Raw genomic sequence first — 20969 nt, 5'->3', positions numbered from 1 at the left:
CCGTTACCATACTGATCCCTTCGGTAACTAAAAAAATGATACCGTTACCGTTACCGAAAGAATTGGTATACCGATGAATCGGTAATGGTAAGTCGGTAATTGGTAAATTTACCAATTCTAAAACCTGTCTCCTGCAGTAAAAATAAGAAGAAAAATATGCTTTTTGAAATGAAATATGTCTCCAATAGTTCCACTTCCCATGTCCCACACATTACTAGCAATTTTTTCATACAAATACAAGACCATTACACAAAAGAAATTAACAAAGTCAATTTCATGGCCTTCAAATTTTCATGTACTACGAACAACTTGACTAGACAATGTTACATTGATACTTAGATACTACATTACTACTTCAGAATTCAGATCATGAACTCATTTTCTGGGGTTGCAAACTTGATATACTTCCCTAGCCCTAGCCCTTCTGTACCTGCTCAACTGCTTAGGAGCTTTCAATGCAACTCCACCGCCATCATCTCTGGAAAAAGGATTAGGTCAGAGAAATGTCAAAATGGAAGTGAAAACAACATTCAATTTAGTTCAGTTCATATACCCAGTTCATATGCATACTCTAATCAAATAATAAATACCCAGTTCATATACATACTCTGCACTAAAGAGCAACTATTTATACCATAGTATAAGAATTTGTATGTATAGTTATATACAATAGCATATAAACAATAGCAGATAACATTATTAGCTACTAACTTTATTTATTTTTATGGTAGTAGACATTCAAATAGATAAATATACATTAATAAGCAATAGCAGATAACATCCTAGCCATGAAACTTACTTTATTCTTTATCAAATTCAAATCCTAGTATGTGTCATTGCCATAAAAAAGAAACCAAATATGATATCTATAACTAACAAACTTACAAATATGTTTTTACCATCACTGGTACAGACTACAGACCAACATACAATACTTATGGAGTTATAGAGAAATTATTTACGAGAACTGTGAACAATAGGCAATTAGAAATCAGAATATACTAATCACTTTTTAGTTATAAATATTCTAATCAGTAGCATGGAGACCTAATCAAAACTTCAAAATTGATTAACAATATGCCAATAGCAATCAGACATCAAAATGGAGACCTAATCAGTAGCCTAAGTAATCATAATCAACTAACCAGTAGCCTAAGTAATTAACAGAGAAACTTACAAAAATGGAGGCCACGAAGTTGCAGACTTGCGGGCTGCGACAGAGATCGGGCTTGTTAGGTCAACAATCGACACCCAAAAGGCCACAATCTTCACCCAGAAATCATAAATCGAAATCGTCAACAGACTTGCGACGAGGATCGAGTTCGACAACAGAGACTAGAGAGTGAGAGTGAGGGCTGAGGTTGTGGCTTGTGAGAGTGAAAGGGGATCGAGTTCGACAACAGAGAGTGAGAGAGATGGTTGAGGCTGGCCTGTGAGTGTGAGAGTGAGAGTGAGGGATTGAATCGATTGATAACAGATGGGCTTGAAGCAAGAGGTCGTGACTCGTGAGGCTCTGCTCAATGAGGAAGACAAGAAGCGGGATAGGAATTATTCGAGAAATGGAGAAGACTGAAGGAGAAATGAATGATGAAAAATAAACCCTAAAATGAATGGTCTCATCTCCTTTCCTCATCTATCCAAGGGTCTTAATTAAGTAAAATTAAAATTAAAAAATAATTTTAATATATATTTCGGTAATCGGGAAATTTACCGATGTTGAACCTTGCTTACCGTTACCAGTACCAAAATCAGCGGTAAATTTACCATACCGACTTATTGGTAACTGTATACCAGCATTGTATCATTTTCGGTAACCAATGTGTCGGTAACGGTACACCAATGAATAATTTACCGTTACCGTAACAGCCCTATCCATTTGGGCTTGATGTAGCGGACCACTGTACTCCTCTAAACTTTTTTTATTAATAAAACATTTTATTGGCCCCACACATTTGTACACTTCAATATCTATATGTTGGCTCCACAAGTTAACTCTTTATTTGTACCACTCACGAATTTCTTGAACATACAATTTTATTTCTTTATTTTTCTTTTATATAGTTTGCTCTCAAAAAATAATTATAATTTACATAGTTTATTTTGTAATAGCCAAACAATTTTGATAATTAAAATAGCAACATAGAAAAAATTTTATTAAGTCAATTACATAAAAAGATAATTAAAAAATCTAAATATATTGTATAAATATATATTTTAATATTTTCTGATATTTGTTTGTATTATTATTTTATTTAAACATGATATTTTCAAAAATACATTTCTTCTTTAAAAATATAGATGGTAAAAATTAAATAGAAAATATATTAAAAGTGATTGGAAAAATGAATATTTTAAATTATAGAGGATGATTTAGGGGAGCTAATGTGAGTGCTGTTGAATTATAATTCTGTGAAATTATAAAAAGACACATTTTATTATATTTTAAAGAATCTGTTAAGAGGAACTGATGTGGATGCTATTATGAGGAATAAAATGAAACCGTTTATAAAAGAAGTTATAAAAGAAGATAATTCAAGAAGTTAAAAAAAAAATTGTGAAAGGCAACGAGGGCATAATCGTCATTTGGGAAGAAAATCGAACACGTGTTACTCTGCAACCATAAATCAGGGACTTCTCTCTCTTTATTTTTCTTAGGTTTCTGGTTCTTCAACTGCGATCGTGACAATTTTGTTCAAAATAGGGTTCTGCACTTCTGCTTCTCTCTCTCTTCTGTCAGCCTTATCTCCGGCCGGGTATGGCACTTTCTAAGGCAAACCTTTGATATTTTCTTCTCAATTTTAGCTATGAATTTTTGTTTGTATTTGAATCTGCAGTTGGGTTTGCAATGCGTTGTTGGTTTTTTTAAGGATATTGAATTATGCACTGTGATTCGATCGAGTTGATTTCGAATTTTTTTTCCTGCCTTTATTTCGCAGACAAACATAGCCGAGAGTGTCTGGTGGAAGTATGCATTGGATTCAGCTTGAATTAAGTTTGATGATTTCTTGCTGTTTTTTTTCTTGTTTCTTGGCTATGATTCTGTTTTTCTTTTTTTTGTTTTGTTTTTGCAATATGTTATATGACCAGCAACCAAATCTGCTAATCAAACCAAACAATAGCTTAATCGAGATGAATAGGACAACTGAAATAGGATTTTTGTACCTTTTCTATTTTTGTATTGATTTTTATCAAGGATTACAGGGAAATTAGCAACTAAAATTAAAGGAAATGAACAGAGAATGAAAGACCAATTCGAGAAGCTCATATATTCTTCGCTGGAAACCTAATCAATAGAGTAGCTCATTTATTCTTTTAGCCTCCAATATCGGCCCCTGATGTCTTCATTTGAATCTCAGTCATCAGATACCTAATTAAGATTAAACTAATACGCAATTAACTAGTATTGACAGCTTCCTCCGAAACTGAGCCTTTAAGCAAAAACGTCTTCATTCCACTGAAACCTGAACTTGCAAAATCAAACTATGTACCTTCAAAGACTAAACGACTTGCCTTCAATTTCAAAACACCAATTTCCAATAATTCAAAAGCTTCACAGCCCTAGTTTGTGACAGAATGTGTTGGGTTGCGTAGCACTGTGTAGCTTTTCCATGTGTCCATGAATGTACCACTTGCAGAATTTTAGGCCTTTTTTAAAGGTATTTCTCTGCTTGCTATGAGTGTGAATCTGTAATAAACTATGCAGCATTATTTTTGTGAAGTATTACAGCTACAGTTTAGGATGATGTCGATGCTACTGGAAATTCGTCTCCACCCTAAAAGTAGATTGGATTAAAATTTTCGCTTGGAAGCATTTAAATCTTAAAAAATCCAGCAATTATTGGCAAAGGACATTGATGTTGGATTTGAATGGATAGATCTTTTGGATGTTTTATATTGTCTACATAAACTTTGTCTAGAATTTGTTTGTCACAGTTTTGGATACGTCAAATGATATAGCATGAGAAAAGGTAGGTAGGGGTAATGTAGAAGGTTAACGACTCCCTTGCGCAACAAGTCAACAACCCATCTGTGGACTTAGGGTTGGGTAGTAGTGAGACTTATGCGACCTCTCTACAGCATTAATATGAAGGCTCTGTTCTAGGATTTGTACCCATGACCTATAGGTTATCATGGGGCAACCTTACCGCTGGGCCATAGGTTTGCAGAAAAGGAAATGATATAAAACTTTAATAAGGGGGCACAGAAAACTTATGGTTAAATTATCAAATATTCGTGGAAAGATAGAGGTCTTTCCAAACTGGTTATCTGGATTCTTGTTTTAACAAAAGGTCCCAAACTAGTCGCATATTAATTTTAAATGCGCTAAACACCTGACTGCCCTGTTTAACTAGGTTGACAAATTATGATGATTTTTGCTTTCTTTTATTCTCTCTCATCTCTTCCTTGCTTATCTCTTTCTCTTCATTTATTCTCTGTTTCTCTCTCTCCCTTCTAAACTGGTTATCTGGATTCTTGTTTTAACAAAAGGTCCCAAACTAGTCGCATATTAATTTTAAATGCGCTAAACACCTGACTGCCCTGTTTAACTAGGTTGACAAATTATGATGATTTTTGCTTTCTTTTATTCTCTCTCATCTCTTCCTTGCTTATCTCTTTCTCTTCATTTATTCTCTGTTTCTCTCTCTCCCTTCTAATTTCTTTTGTTTCCATGCGGATTCTTTGCAACCAAACAAGGGTGTTACTTTCGTGATTTTTATTATAGTTTTTCCTTTTTTCTGTTTCGTGGCTATGCTTCTGTTTTTTTTTACTTCTGGAATGACTTGAATTGTGCTGCTTGGGAAGCTTAATTATTTGTCTGTTTTGTGAATTTTCGTACATAGTTGAAATTATGTCGATGTTGATGTATGGCTCTGCTTAATAGCGGTCGTAGCGCTGTCTGTTCAATGTGGGTTTCAGTTGGGTTTCGGTATCTTTCTTTGTTATTTTATATTTTTATTAAACTAATTTTTTGTCAGTCTTGCAGATTTTTAGGAAGACTATTTCGAGGGTATTTTCATGCTGTGCATTTAGTTTAGATTCAAAGCCCTACTTTTTTCTTTCTTTTTTTTGTATGCGGAAACCACATCACAATCTCATGGAATATCTAGCATTTATGGTTTATAGTTAAGGATGCTTTAGTTTTTTTTTCCTGAAATTTTTTATGTTGTGTTTTATTTTTTTCCTTCTAAACAGGACGGGTGGTTCTTAAATGGAAGTAATTGCTCCTTAGTAAGATAAATAAGATATATTTAGAGGCCTTAAGTGTTTTCTTGGCATTTGTGGGTTGAAAATATTAAAGTTTTTGTATTATTTCAGAGTAGGAATGAAAGTTCCAAAACTTGAAGGCAGATACATATTTTGATTACTTAGTGATGGCTGCTTTAGTAAGCTTAATAAATTACCCGCAAAATGTGTAATTATTGTTTCTATCAATTGTTTTCTCTTCATTGTAGAGTCCATACAGAAGTATACTGGGTTACTTATAACTTGGTTTCGTCTCATTTAATTTCTTTTGTCTTATAAATGCCATTCTTCTCCTGGTTTTGAAACTGTTCTTGCTTCATCTTGTACATATTGAACCAACCATTGTCCACTTACATGACTTTGATTTGATCACTAACTTTTGGTGTTCATTTAGTCCTTGAAGATTGGGTCTAATATGGAACCCGAGAATAGCAGTAAGGAAGCTGAAATGCATGCAGAAATTTCTATCAAGTTTCAATCATCTGAAGAGCCCAATATCCCGGCTGACAATTATCCTGGAATATCTTGTAAACAGCTATCATTTGAAAAGAATAATGAAGAGGCTGGTGTATCATCTGAAAAGAAGGACATGGCAACTGACTTAGCATCTGTGAAGAATAACGTGGAAGGTGGGGAATTATCTGGAAAGAAGAACATGGAAGATGAGATATTATCTGGAAAGAAGAATGTGGAAGATGAGGTATTATCTGGAAAGAACAACTTGGAAGATGAGGTACTATCTGGAAAGAACAACATGGAAGATGAGGTATTACCTGGAAAGAACAACATGGAAGATGAGGATCAAGTACAAGCCTCCTCTAAACCAGAGCCACCCAAAAAGACTGCCAAAAAGTTGAGGGCCAGACGTAAAATTGTGAAGAAGAGAGATGAAGCTAGAGGTAATGCTGGAATTTTTAGTAAATTGAAATCATCTGAGGAGCCCAGTGGTGAGGCTGTGAATCCTCGAAAAGCCTCCACAAAACAGCCATCGTTTGGAAAGAACAATATGGACACTGAGGTATTACCTGGAAAGAACATCATGGTGGCTGAGAATCAAGGACAAGCGACCTCCAAACTGGAGACATCCACGAAGAGAATCACAAAAAAGTTGAGGGCCAGACGTAAAATTGTGAAGAAATGTGAGGAAGCTGGAGGTAGTGCTGAAACTTTTAGTAAATTGCAATCATTTGAGGAGCCCGATGGCAAGGCTGTGAATCCTCCAAAGGCGTCCACTAAACAGCTATCATTTGGAAGGAACAATATGGAAACTGAGGTATTAACTGGAAAGAAGAGCATGGAAGCTGAGAATCAAGGAGAAGCCTCCTCCAAACCAGAGTCATCCACAAAGAAAACCTCAAAAATGTTGAAGGCCAGGCCTAAAATTCTGAAGAAATCCTTGGCTAATGAATCCTCGAAGGCAAATATGGCCAATGGTACTTCCAAAGTTAAGAAGAGAAACAGGAGGAAGAATAAGAAGCTGAATGCAAGCGAAGAAACCACAGAGAAAAATGTAACCGATAAGGTGAGCAATGAAGGGAACCTAGAGATCAAAGACAAAGAAAGGCTCAGATGGTCAGATAAGAATCAGCAGAATCAAAGAAGTGATGGAAACCATGGTGGATCTGACAAGAGTTCAGGGCAAAAGAATAAAGAAAAGTGCGATGGCATCGAAAAGAGCCAACAAAATGAGACGAAGGGAGACAAGATTGGTGGTTTGATCTTTATGTGCAGTGCAAAGACTAAGCCAGATTGTTTCCATTATCGTGTCATGGGTTTATCAATGAATAAAAAGGATCTTGTACTGGGTATCAACCCAGGACTTAAGCTTTTCCTCTATGATTTTGATCTCAAGCTTTTGTATGGAATTTACAAGGCATCGTCCCCTGGTGGTTTGAATATTGAGCGTCGAGCCTTCGGTGGGGCCTTCCCTGTTCAGGTTAGGACCTGTTGAATTGATAATCTTCTTACATGTGGCTGATTTATTCATCAATTTAAGTGGTCTGCATTTTGATGATTTTGTGAGTTTCAGGTGCGGTTTGATATCCACAAAGATTGTTTTCCACTTCCGGAGAGTGTTTTCAGGAAGGCAATTAAGGAAAATTATAACGAAAAGCGGAAGTTCAAAACGGAACTCACTGTTAAACAAGTAAGAATTGCCTATTTCTGGTGCTTCATCATCCACTTCTTGTTTTCTATGTTTTAGCATTGGTCAGTTTCTCCTTTCAGGTGAGGAAGCTTTCGGAACTTTTCAGAACATTACCTAGAGGTCCTGGACACTCCCCAGCAATGCCAGTTGTTCGAGATGGGGAATCTTATGCCAGAGTAAAGGAGTCGAGGCCCCATTCAAGCAGGGAAAGGGTTGGTAGAGATCGTTATGTCGGTGATAATGATAAGAGTTATCCTATCTTGCCTCGTGAAAGGCGTGAACACATTCCTTACCAAGAAATCATGCCTCAAAAGAGGGAGGAGATTTCTCGTGATATGTACCTGAGTGAAAAGGAATATCGAGCTTATGGGCTTCAGGGAGAGAGAAGAAACTTAACCCCTCTACGTCATGTTGCTCCTTCTCCACATCATGCTGCTCCGATTTTAGACCCATACCAGAGAGATCATGCAAGGGAGAATCTTATTAGACAACCAGATCTTACATATCGAGACACTATCAATATGCACAGAGAATCAAGTCGTACTGATCCTCTCTACTTGACTGAAAGAGAGTATCAGGCTTACAAACTTGGTGCTCTGGACTTGCCATCTGCAGTTCCCCCTGTACATCCCGCTGCATCTGTCACTGCTACTGGTACTGTTTTGGATCACTATAATAGGGATCCATACTATCCTTACCATTATGGTGTTTCTTCTGTGGACTCGTATCGTCTTCCTGTGCATAGAGACGAAGTTTCTTCAGCTACCTACTCTACTGGTGGAAGGATAGAAACGTACCCAGGTGAGAGGGATCTCTTACAAAGGAGAGAACCTGAGCAAGTTAGTAGGTTGTACTCAACTTATGCCTCAGATGCTCTTTCCAATTACAACCGGATATCCCATTACCAAGGTGCCCCACCTGAAATTGCCCCTGCCCCAGTTTCATCGCGATATTCCTTTGCCGGCTCCTCTCTGTCGTACCGCTAATCTGCCTTCTAATCTATTACCAGTTGTTAATTTATCCTTTTTATTGCATTTAACTTTTACAATTCCTGGTTATGGATTGGTGTTCATCGTTGACCATTGGAAAACGATCAATTTTCATTGTTCTGTCACTCATCACTTATCTGTAGATCCAATAAATAATTGTTATATGTGGAATTTTTTTCCCTAGATGATTCATGCCATGTTTCGCGCGCTTGATGGCGCTATGAAATCCCCATCTCAGTTTCTCTCTATAAGCGTTTTTGCGCATGATTAAATCTTGTGTAAGGGTCAAGCATCTACTGAATCTCAGAATCTTGGTGCAATACTTTTTGGATTGCTTACTGTAATATTGATTGCCAATGAAATTTGTATGCAAAGTAAAGATGATGTCATAAATAATACGTTTTATTTTGCATGTAAAAATGAGTTGCTTTAAACTGGCCTTTGGGGCATTGGTGGATGCTGCTTTTGCCCTTGTGGGGATGGATTGGACTCCACCCCTTTCTCTAGTAATCGGACTAGGGGCATTTCCGAGCACATGGGGGTTTGGTAGCAGATAAGAAGTCACGACCCCCGCACAGATCATGCTTTTGGGTTGGGTCCTCCTGATGGGCCATACCCATCCCTATTTCTAGAGAAGTAGTATCCCCACCCTTCAAATTGGTTATCCCACCCCCTAGTAATTGATTTTAATTTTTTATTATTATTTTATATATATAAGCAAGTAAAAGGTAATTTACATGTTTTACGTGCTTGTCAATTTGATTTGATTTGTCTCTATTTTTTATTTGCCTCTGTCTTCTATCTCTATATCTGCTTCATCAGAGAATCCCATCAACGGTGATGATGGTAATTGGACTAAAGTATCACGAGATATACTGTAGTATGTCATGATGGCATTTGATTGCTATCTTTAAAAGGCCACTTCTTCACTCAACTTTCCTTGTGGTCTGTTTGATTGCATTTCCGTGTTCGATTGAGATACTTTTCAAGGTTAGCCTCCGTTTTTTATTTTCCATTCCTTTGTTTCTTAATGTGAAGTTGCATGCTTCTAGTTAAAGTTACTAATTATATTACATTTATCATCTTGCTACTCGTAATGTTATCTTGTTTGAAGTGAAGCCAAGCATTTATAACCTTTTCCATCGTCTCCTATGCTCTGTATATCGATGTCACAGATGATTTTCTCATTGAAATGGTATGTATATTCTTATATGAATTTCTATAGGTTTATCTTTTATAAAATTTCTTTTATTTTTTTATTTTATAAAATTTCTAACACGATCAATTCTATTATCAGGTTTTCAATTTGCATGAGTCATTAATTGAATGGGTTCAGAATACTTCCTATTATGACATTAAAAGAACGCCTAATAACTTATTGGGTACTGTACGAAGTATTTGAAATACGGGAAAGAAATACCATTCAGGCAATATTTCCAAAGGAGTTGCAAATGGATCTGCAGGTTCCCCAACCATTGAAGGTTCTAGAACTGCTAAACCCACATTACATGCAATAGTACCTAGAATTACTACTGGAACAACTTGTAGCATACATTAGATGTACTCGCTAATCTGCATTGATGTAATGTAATAAGTTTGTTTTAATTAATTGATGGGGTCGGAAAACCAATAAGGGTGTGGGAAAATTAATTTCTTAAATGAGAATCAAATGTCAAATCACACATAATTCAAAAGAATTAAATATCAAATCATATAAATAATAATAAAAAATTAAAATCAATGATTAGGGGGTGGGAATACTTTTTCTCCTATTTCCAATGTTAGAGAGCTCTTTTTAGATTCGACAAAAAGTCTATCTGTCCTTCAATTATCACACTTTTCTTGATTAGGAATTTCTAAAAACACCCACCCTATTTACTAGATAAATTCACCCTATCCCCTACTCTATTTCTATGAAATGACCCCTTTTAGTATTTCTTCAATTTCAAACAAAAAAAGGTTTTAATGCAATATGTCACGTCACTATGTCAGAAATTTATGAACAATGAACTTCTTACTCCCCTTATTCAGAGTTGTATATGTCATATCAGATACGGCTTATAATAAAGAAGAGAGGACAAAATGATAGATGATGCGAATTATTTTTTTCGTATTTTTGTTTTATATTTTCGTAACACATTGGGATTTGAATTATTGATTATGAGATATTGCCATCTTGATAATACCTATCAATGTAGGGGTGATAAAAAAAATTGATTCTAGATTGGTTTTGAGTATGAAACATCACGTATTTTCAAAATATTTATACACCTAGATTCGAGTTCGGATTAAATTTCAGACGTACTTAATTGATCAAACTCGGATTAGTTTAAAATCGGACAAGAACTTAATCTGAGTTGGCGTTCGGACAAGATTTATGTGTTTGGAGATGGATTTCGAACATATAACTTATGTCCAAACACTTAATTTAATCCAGATCGAACAAATTTGATCATTCGGATCGAATTGAATTTTGCCACCCTTTATATGAATCAAATCGAGAAACCAAACCAAATTAATATTTATTAATTAATAATTAGGACAGAACGAACATTCACTAATTAAACATTCACTAATTCCTATTTGGACAGGACCTCCTAGTGTGTCCTACACTGTGACAAAGACCACAACGATGGGGTCTGTGAGCACCATCGTTGTGGTATTTGTCCACTTGCCTTCACATTGAGATGGATGCTAGGGATGGTGCTCGTAGACCCCATCGTTGTGGTCTTTGTCACACTGTAGGACACACTAAGAGGTCATGCCCTAATAGGAATCAGTGAATGTTTGTTCTGTCCTAATTATTAATATAATAAATTATCTCAATTGTTGTATTTCGTTATGGTTTGTAATATAGTTAATGGGTTTTGTTGCTTTGATTTTTTTTAATTAAAATGTTCATGTTCATTGTACAATCCATGCAGACGCGTAGGTTCATCACGTTGAGATTTCACATTGTTTGTGCATGCTCATTTCACTTTATTTAATTAACATTTTTTTAATTAGCTTTTTCATTCATGTGCATGACCAGATATTTCCATTTTTTTTAATTAGCCTTTTCATTCACTTGCATCCACTCATCAAAAGCTTTTGTTCAAGTTCATTTAAAAGCTGACATATATGTCAAGTCTGTCTCTAACATTTATTTGTAGATTTAACAAATTTTACAAAATAATTATGTCAATGGCACATAGGCTCGGGATGATAGATTGGGAATTATTCTCAACTGGATGGTAGAGCGGGAAATAAGTGTTGTACGGATGGTACATTGGAAAAAAAAAATCTTGGTCTTGGAGACACACATGCGCAAACATATATACACACTATAACATGAAACAACTGTAGAAGATTGTCCTTTATAAAAAGCTCATTGGGTTTAGTGCTTGGACTTGTCTTTTCAATACTATCCATTATAAGTATAGGCTAGAGTGGGTATGTATAGCGACACCTTTCTTGATTCTATCCTTAAACTATAAAATTTCTCCTTTCTATCCTTGAAGTATCAATTTGTGCATTATTTCTGTCCCAAGTTAACATTCCCGTGTTGACTCTGGCGAAACTGTTGACATGGCATCCACGTTGATAGAAATTGAAATAAAATTTGACACACGAATTTGGATATGGAAATTAAAATAGAATTTAAAACAAAAATAGACAAATTAAACCCTATAACTAAGAACACTATAGAAGACGAAGAACACAGTTCTTTTGAAATCGCAATTTATTAATAAACGTCAACCTCAATCCTACTTTTCTACCAGATTGTCGCGAAGAACACGATCGTTCATCATGATTGGAACAGGAGCTCTTGAAATACAGTGCTGTTTCACTTTCGAAATATCCAAATCAAAATCACATTCTCTTTTAGACCTCAACAAGCACTCCCAATTTCACACCTTCAGTACAAAGGATTTTATGAAGAAAATTAATTTTTTATTGACTTGCAAGAGACGGTGAGAGCTGTGAGGGGACAAGCAATGATAGAGATGGAGATAATAGATAAAGATAGAAAAGGAGATGAACGACTCCATTGGCATCGGAACTGTTTTGCTCTTGGGCCTTCGATTTCCAAGAACCAGTAATCAAATATGTTGGCGGCCAATAATCCACAGTCGAAGTTTGAGGCAAAATCCATAGAGAATTAGCGATTTGGTGTCGGTGTTACTGGCCTCACCAACACTTTTGGCCTTAGACTTGATCTTTGAAATTGAAAACTTGAGAAGGATGATGGTGAGTGCATCGTGGTGGGTTTGGAGAGATTAATTCTAAATTATAATTAAAAGACTTGGATCTTTCACAATTTCCACGATGCACGAGAGATTTGAGGAGTGTTTATTTTTTTTAAAAATTATTTTATGGTGGATTTGATTTTTTATACAAGCCATCAAGTCATGTGCATCATTCACTAGAGTTTGGATGACACGTCAATAAATTCGCAGAGTCAGCACCGGAATGTTGACTTGGGACATAAATGATGCACAAATGATATTTTAAGAATAGCTATGAGAAATTTTCATAATTTAAAGATAGAATCGAGAAAAGTGTGATAATAAAAGTACATAGGCAACCTTTTGCCCTTTACATTGTACAGGTATCCTTGATTATTATTATTACTAGTGTAATATATGCGTTACGCGCGGTAAACTTTTTAATTATTTGATTCCGTAAATATATTTTTTAAACTTTAAAGAAGATGTTGATAAGATATTTTTTTAAAATTGGTAGAGATAAAAAAGTCATGAATTACAAATTTGTCAAAACGCAATTGTTATCTACGATGGCAACAATAGCATAATTTGTTTTCTACAAAATTTACAATTTGATAAAATGAGACCCTCCTTCAATACACTACGAAATATTTTTTCTTGTCGATTTCATATAACCGCATGCATGAGCGTGCCATGCTCAATCAAAAAAATATCAGAAAATTTAAAAGTGTAACATGCTTAATATTTGATATTGAACAAACTAATTGATAGTTACCCTTGAATCGAGGAAAACCATGTCAATATTGATTAACTCATGTGTTGTTCTTCATATTCAGGGAAAACCACAGGCGTATAATCCTAACTTGAATGTGCTAGTCAAGCCTAGTTGAGTTTATATCCCAAAATAATTAAGAGACTTTTTGTTTAATTTGTTACTTTGTGGTTTTTTTTTCTTAAATTGTTTGCAAGTAACATTTGTTTGCTATTGATATAGAGAAATAGAGTCACCATAAACATTAAATGTGAGGAATTTAATTGAATTTATTATAATTTAATTTGCTGTCATGTGGTAAAAATTGTTTCCTAATTTATGTAATGTCTCTACATTTAAAATAGTCATTTTATATCACCAATTAAATATTTTAAAAAACGGATGAAACTTGAAAGTATGAAACTGCTTTTCGCCATAATAAATTGATGATTTTATTGTCTTTGATTGTCTCCCTTTGTTTTTTTATGGTGTGGTTTAAATTACAATCACCACCACAATAGAATCATGAATTTAACCTTTTATATTTTCTTTGTGTTTTATGAATTTCTTCAAAAAAAACATATTAATATATGTATTATTGTGAGTTAATGTTTTCGCTAATGTAGCACCATAAAATACTCCTAAATTCTCTCTCAGCTTCTATATTACATTGATGTATTAATTAAATATTTTGAAGAAATGTTAAAGGAAAAAAAGATGAAACTTGAAAGTATGAAACTGGTGTTCATCATAATAAATTGATGATTTTATTGTCTTTGATTGTTGCACTTTTGATTATTTTTCTAATGGTGTAGCTTAAATTTCAATAACCACCACAATAAACTCATGAATTTATTGCATTTTATATTTTCTTTGAGTTTTAAGAATTTCTTAAAATATATTAACACTTGTATTATTGTGAGTCAATATTTTCGTTGATATGGAGCCATAAAATGCTCCTAAATTTTTTGATGGTGTGGCTTAAAATGCAATTACCACCACGATAAACTAATGAATTTATTGCTTTTTATATTTTCTTTGTTTTTTATGAATTTTTTCAAAAAAAATGACATATTAACATGTGTATTATTGTAAGTCAATGTTTTCGCTAATGTGTCGTCATAGAATGCTCCTAAATTTTCTCTCAGCTTCCATATTACATTAAACACGTGTATTATTATGTGTCAATGTTTTTGCTGATGTGTTGTTATAGAAGGCTCCTAAATTTCATCTCAGTTTTCATATTTCATTGATATACTAGTGCAATGTCCACGCTATGCGTGGTAATTTTTTAAATTATTTGTCTTATTAGGTATATATTTTAAATTTTAAAGAAGATGTTGATAATAAATATTTCACTTACACAGAACATGCCCAATCCCTTTAGTATATGATAACCCAATTTTGTTGTAGGTAAAAACACGATAGACAACCTCCCAGTTACAGGTTTTACATGGCTTCGCTTTCAACGACTCTAAAATTTGTAATTCAATAAATGAGTCCTTTCAGTATGCTACGAAATGTTTTTTTGCTAATCCATATAACAGCATGCTTGAGCGTGGCCTACTCAATCAAAAATTTAAAACTCTAACATGCTTAACATTTGATATTGAACAAACTAATCAACAATTACCTTTGCATCGAGGAGGACTATGTCAACGCTGATTAACTCATTGTTGTTCTTGCATTCAGGGAACCCCACATGCGTGTAATCCTAACTTGAATATGCATCTCAGGCCTAACTGAGTTTAGATCCCCAAGATAATTGAGAGACATAGGCCTAGTTTGGTAAAAAAATTTTAAAGTAGCAGATAAGCTAATAGAAATGGTGGTAGCAGAAATACTGGACAATTTGAGTAGCAGATATGATACATAAATAGTTGGAGTGTTTGGTTAAACTTTTGCTAGTAACATTTATGTTGTGTAGCATATTGTCATAAATTACAGACAGGGTTATTATGCATTTTAGTTGTAATAGAGAAATATAGTTGTATTTAAATGTAAAAACTAATTTATAAAATTAAGATCATTAATTAAAAATATTTAATTTATTAAAAATAAAATAATTAATTAAAGTTGTTCTAATAGTTAATTTATTAATTTATTAAAAAAGAAGTATTTTTAATAAAAATATTCCTTAATAAGAGGAAATACTTCACTTTTAACATTTTTTGTCTTACAATTACATATAAATACATCCAAATAAGTTTTTACATGTTTCCATAAATTAATAACAACCATCCATCACATGCTCATGAGTTGTTGGGCCACAAAATCACGAAATTGAGCCATGTTCGTGTCGTCAATGACCAAAATTTCCTCACCGTCTTCCATCACATTGCCTTCCTCTGCATTGGCCATGCTCTCCTCCTCTACCGCAAACGTAGAGCCAACTTCATTAAAATCAATATCAACAGCAGCATTGAATTTAATAAAGTTGTGAAGCGCCATGCAAGCAATCACAATCCTCACTTGTATCTTTGTTTTGTATGAAGTCATCAACCCCAATATCCGTCACTTCTTCTTTGTTACTCCAAATGTCCTTTTGTGTGAGCCTTGTTGAAAACTTCACATGGTCCTGATGCAGATGCTCCATTCCAAAATACAACCTTTCCCCTTTGTATGGTGCCAAGAAACCGGTCTTGTTTGCATACCCCGCTCCACCAAATAATATTTACTTTATGTGTAAATATGTATTACTATCAATATGTATATATTGATATGGTTATTTAGTAAAACATAGATATTCAAGATCTTTTTGTACCTGGAGGTGGTTTCGAAAGCTGCACAACGCGCAATGAATGTTCTAAGACCCAACTGTCATGTGTCGAACCCTCTCACCCAGCTAACACATATGTATAAAACATTAAAACATGTCAAAGTCACAGACCGCTAAAACGTTCTACGTAGGCACACCTTTCCACCCTATATACTTTTGCCTCCTCTCTGAATCAGCGACAGTCAATATATGTGTACCATCCAATGCCCCAATGTAATCCTTAAAACATATACAGTACCCTACATTGGGATATTGATGCAGCGCGGCGTGGTGGAAAGAACACCTACTTGGATCTGTTGATTCGACACACAAATACCAGGAACAAGTCTACTTAAATCTGTTGATTCGACACACGAATACCAGATTTAAGGCTTCAAAACTTTGTTTATTCTGGCGAATACCAAAGAATTGGAAAAGACTAGTCGTCTCTTAATTTTATTCAATCAAAAACTCAAAACTGAAATTCCTCAATGAAGGTTACAACCTTAAATAGTAAACTAAACGAAACCCTAAACACTTCTAATAGGAAACAATTACCTAAAAATAAATATATAAAAGTACTCTTAATAAAAAGATACTAGACTCCTAGAAAATAATACTAGTTGATTTTCAAACAATTGATTTCCTAAAATACCATAATAAAATATTTAATTGAATATCTCAATCTGCATCATTCTCACATTGTTGGAGAAAACTCGACCTCGAGTTTTAAAGAATTGCAGTAAGAAAACTCTAGATTTCTCGATCATTGTCATTGCAACAAAAGAACAAGCCTCCAACTCATGACACTTTAAACTCTTGATTAAATTCAGAAACAACATTAATAAAGAGTCTTTTCCACGTGAGTCGTCAAGCCATTCTGGAATAATAAACTCCACATGTTGTATCTCTACAACAAGTCCTTCATGAAATCTTTCTTTAGCTAAGAATTTTGTAGGGTTTTCCATACCAACAACTTGTTCTAATATAAACTCCTCTATATCTTTCGGATAATAATCAAACACTGATTCAGCCAAGTACGACTCTGATTTTCGATCTACCTCTGGGTCATCAACATCGTTGTATTTGTTAGGTGTAAAATACACCTAGTTTTATGGGCTTAAAAGTATTATTTTTCTATGATGATTAGTGCAAAATACTGCCCATATTGTGTTTTTGTGCACAGGTACTGCTGGAGAATAAAGTCATTACTGGACAGAATTTGTAGCCTGTTTTGCAACTTGTCGCGGCCGCAGAACGTGGGAACCAGACTTGTTTAATTAAGTTGCTGACGTGGCAAGGGCAATTGGGCCAGTTTAGGGCTTGCTAAGCACTATATAAAGAGTGTTAAGCTGAGACAAAAAGGGGGACTTTACTTTGCGCAGCCGAAGACCAAAGATTGAAGAAGTGGGTGTCGGCAGGAAGGAGGAGAAGCAACATCAAAGCTGGGCACATCAATTCTTCAGCAAATTTCTACTCTTCCATTGATTTGAACATTGTCTATAAGTATTTATATGGTTTTAGTTATGAGCATGTGTAGCTAAACTCTTTTCTAGCTAGGGTTTGGTAATTCTTCTACCATAAACCTTGTGCACAGATTTAATTGACAATCAGACTAAGTTTAATTTTTTGTTCTCTGGATTGATTGCTTATTTCCTATTGTTATGCATGCCTGATCAACATCATAGTTTTAGGAATTGTTAGTTAAACATATTCGGCTGACCATGACCCGGTGTTTGACGAAGTAACGAGAACTTGCGTAAGATCCAAGTTTTGGGAACATAGGACATAATTGATTGGGTAATAGACCATTATCCTAAATTGTGCAACTGTCGATTTCCTAGTGCTTATGCTTGTCTTAGGAAACTCTTAGGGTAGACCAACCAAGACTCCTTTGATAAGAAAAGATCTTGCAACTGGACCAAAGTCAGGATCGTTGTTTAGGGAAATCTAATTGACTGCAGCTGGACCAAGGCCTTTCAATTGACATTGTTAAACTTTTAAATTGTGTGATTGCATATTAATTTGTGTGCACAGGTGGAGGTAGTTGGCAAGCCAAACCCAAGCTAGTTTTTCATCCATTGATATTTATCTAAATTTTATTGCTAGTTAATATTAGAAGCATCCGAATTTAATTTGCACTATTGTTAGTAGTTATAGTTGGTAATTAATACAGTCCTCGTGGATTCGACCCCTTTCACTATTATACTGTCAGTTGGCACGTACACTTGCGATTGGGATAAACCCGTCGGTGTTGAGTTGCAAGTATTTCTTGCAATAAAAAGTATCGATCAAGTTTTTGGCGCCGTTGCCGGGGACTGTTAAGTTTATTATCAGTTGTTTCTTACGGCAATAGTGTGTAGTTATTTATTTAGTTGATTTATCCTACTGAAACTTACTTTAAAAAAAAAAATAAATAAATAGATAAATAAATTTTTGTGCAGGTCCAGAATTGTTGCTTACATTGCATGGTCAATACTCGCTCTCAACATCAACCATTAGAAGAATTTGACCCAAAAATTGAGAGAACAACTAGAGCTTTGAGACAAAGAAACATGGCTGAAAACCCACACAATCATGAGATTCAAATTGCTGGTGGTGCTGGGAATGCAGCGGGTAATGCATGGATACCCATGATGAACAGATACATCCCGCAGAACATTACCCAGCCATCATGTATTACATATCAACCTACGGGAGCTGCTAATGTCAGCCTGTCACCTCAATTACTGAACTCTGTACCACATTATGAGGGGCGGTTTGATGAAGATCCACACCAACATCTGAAGGATTTTACTGATCTTTGTCGTACTCAACACATGACAGGGATATCTACTGATAATCTGAAATTGGTGCTCTTTCCATTCACTCTTAGAGGAGGAGCCAAGATGTGGTACAACTCTATTGAAGCAGGTACTATTGGCACGTGGGAGCAGATGGCAACTAAGTTTTTAAGGGAATTTTTCCCAGCCCATAGAACCAAGCAGCTGGTGCGAGAAATTCAGAATTTTCAGCAAAAAGAAGGTGATTTATTCTATGAGGCTTGGAAAGATTTCAAGAGCTGCTTAACTCGTTGCCCAACTCATAATCTGCATAAGGATGATGTTGTGCTGCACTTCTATGAAGGGTTGAATGAGATTAATAGGATGAAGGTTGATTCAGCTTGTAATGGAGTGTTAATGAGGAAAAGTAGTGAGGAAGCAATGGAGTTATTCGAAGAATTGAGCGAAGACTCTCAACAATTTTCTACACGGGGTAGAAGCTCAACAAGGAAGCAAGGCATGTACGAAGTCAGTACCGACACTATGGTACAAGCGGAGATGGGAAATATCAATCGAAAAATTGACATGATTGTTGAAGCCATGAAGGGAATGAATGTGAAAGCTTCGGTGCCAACAAAGCCCGTTATTGTGTGCGCTATTTGTTCAAATCATGATCATGTGACTGAAGCCTGTCCATTGACTTCTATGACGGACCAAGAACAAGCCAATTACTTGGGGCAAGGAAATTTCAACCTGAGGAATCAAGCTTATCCATGGCGTAATCACCCAAATTTCTCCTGGAGGAATGAACAGAATGTGGCTGAAACAGCAGCTCCTGCACAGCAACCAGCAAAGAGGAGTGACATGGAGACCACAATGATGCAATTTATGCAGCAAACAACTCAAGCCATCCAAAAATTGGAGACTCAAGTGGGACAAATGGCTAAGGAGATGAGTGAACGAAAGAAGGGAGAATTACCTTCGCAGCCCTTGAATAACCCAGCTGGGCAACCAGAACAATTGAAAGCTATCACAACTCTCAGAAGTGGCAAGCAAATCAACAAGACAGAGCAGTTGAAAACAGAGTCTACAAATTGCAGTAAAGCTACAGACAGGGTACAAATGGGCCGCAAAACTGCACCAGTGGAGACATAGGAATGGGAAAGAGATCCTCCACCTTTCCCGCAAAGGTTTGCCAAAAAGAACACTGATTCTAAGGCTGTTGATATTTTTGAGAATTTGCGTAAGGTTGAAATTAATATTCCATTGCTTGATGCTATTAAACAAATTCCATCTTATGCTAAATTTCTTAAAGAATGTTGCACTAAAAAGAGAAAATTTGCTGCTCATGAAAAAATTGCTTTGAAAGAAGAGGTCAGTGCTGTGTTGTTAAACAAACTCCCACCAAAACTCAAAGATCCTGGTAGTTTTACTATACCATGTAAAGTGGGAAATCAATTTTTTGAAAAGGCATTATTAGACTTAGGAGCAAGTATTAATTTGTTACCTTACTCTGTCTATGAAAAACTTGGGTTGGGAGAGCTTCAAGAGACTTCTATAACACTGCAACTAGCTGACCGTAGTGTTAAAAGACCCAAGGGAATTTTAGAGGATGTTCTGGTGACTGTAAATGACTTGATCTTGCCTGCTGATTTTGTTGTGTTGGATATGGAGGATAGTCCTAGATCAGCATCTTTGCCTATCATACTTGGACGACCTTTTATGGTTACTGCTGACATGAATATTAATGTGAGAAAAGGGACTGTAACTATGCAAGTAAATGACAAAGAATTGGAATTTCGTGTGTTTGATGCACTTAAATCTCATGATGATCATAGTGATTGTTTTAATGTTGACACTACACATGATCTTGTGAGTGAGGTTTTTCAGGTTACTAGAGTGGATCCAATTGAAGCAGTGGTGGCGTATGGTTTGAATGAGAAGACAATTTTGGAGGGAGAGTTGGAGGATGACCGTATAGAGGAGGCCATCCAAGCATTCCAGTTGGACCGGCCTTATGGTGGTAAGAATACTCCTCCATTTGAGCAACTGACGCCTACTAATGCATCTCTTGTTCCTTCCACAGTTAAAGCACCCAAGTTGGAGCTGAA

General features: G+C 35.4%; 1 protein-coding gene and 1 long non-coding RNA gene across 2 annotated transcripts; one reads left to right on the top strand and one right to left on the bottom strand.

Moving 5' to 3' along the window:
* Positions 1–143: 143 nt before the first annotated feature.
* Positions 144–1618, bottom strand: LOC120011424. The gene is made up of 2 exons (XR_005471021.1): positions 1178–1618; positions 144–478 (listed from the first exon to the last, which is right to left on the bottom strand). It is a non-coding gene; the product is annotated as an uncharacterized LOC120011424 (long non-coding RNA).
* Positions 1619–2655: 1037 nt separating this feature from the next.
* LOC120010917 lies at positions 2656–8569 on the top strand. Its single transcript, XM_038861842.1, has 4 exons — positions 2656–2753; positions 5639–7180; positions 7274–7390; positions 7471–8569. The coding sequence occupies exons 2-4, from the start codon at positions 5660–5662 to the stop codon at positions 8374–8376; spliced, it is 2544 nt and encodes an 847-aa protein (XP_038717770.1). The 5' UTR covers positions 2656–2753; positions 5639–5659; the 3' UTR covers positions 8377–8569.
* Positions 8570–20969: the final 12400 nt, after the last annotated feature.

The sequence above is a fragment of the Tripterygium wilfordii genome, chromosome 12, assembly GCF_013401445.1.
Source record: "Tripterygium wilfordii isolate XIE 37 chromosome 12, ASM1340144v1, whole genome shotgun sequence".
In the NCBI taxonomy this organism is placed as follows: Eukaryota; Viridiplantae; Streptophyta; class Magnoliopsida; order Celastrales; family Celastraceae; genus Tripterygium; species Tripterygium wilfordii.
The sequence above is the reverse complement of the archived record's forward strand: the minus strand, read 5'-3'. Positions and strand labels throughout refer to the sequence as shown.

Excerpts from the sequence above, each read along its gene's own strand:
- LOC120010917 (XM_038861842.1), top strand. The coding sequence starts at position 5,660 with ATGGAACCCGAGAATAGCAGTAAGGAAGCTGAAATGCATGCAGAAATT. Across the intron at positions 7,181-7,273 it reads GTGGGGCCTTCCCTGTTCAG|GTGCGGTTTGATATCCACAA; the intron begins GTTAGGACCTGT and ends TGTGAGTTTCAG. Across the intron at positions 7,391-7,470 it reads CGGAACTCACTGTTAAACAA|GTGAGGAAGCTTTCGGAACT; the intron begins GTAAGAATTGCC and ends TTCTCCTTTCAG.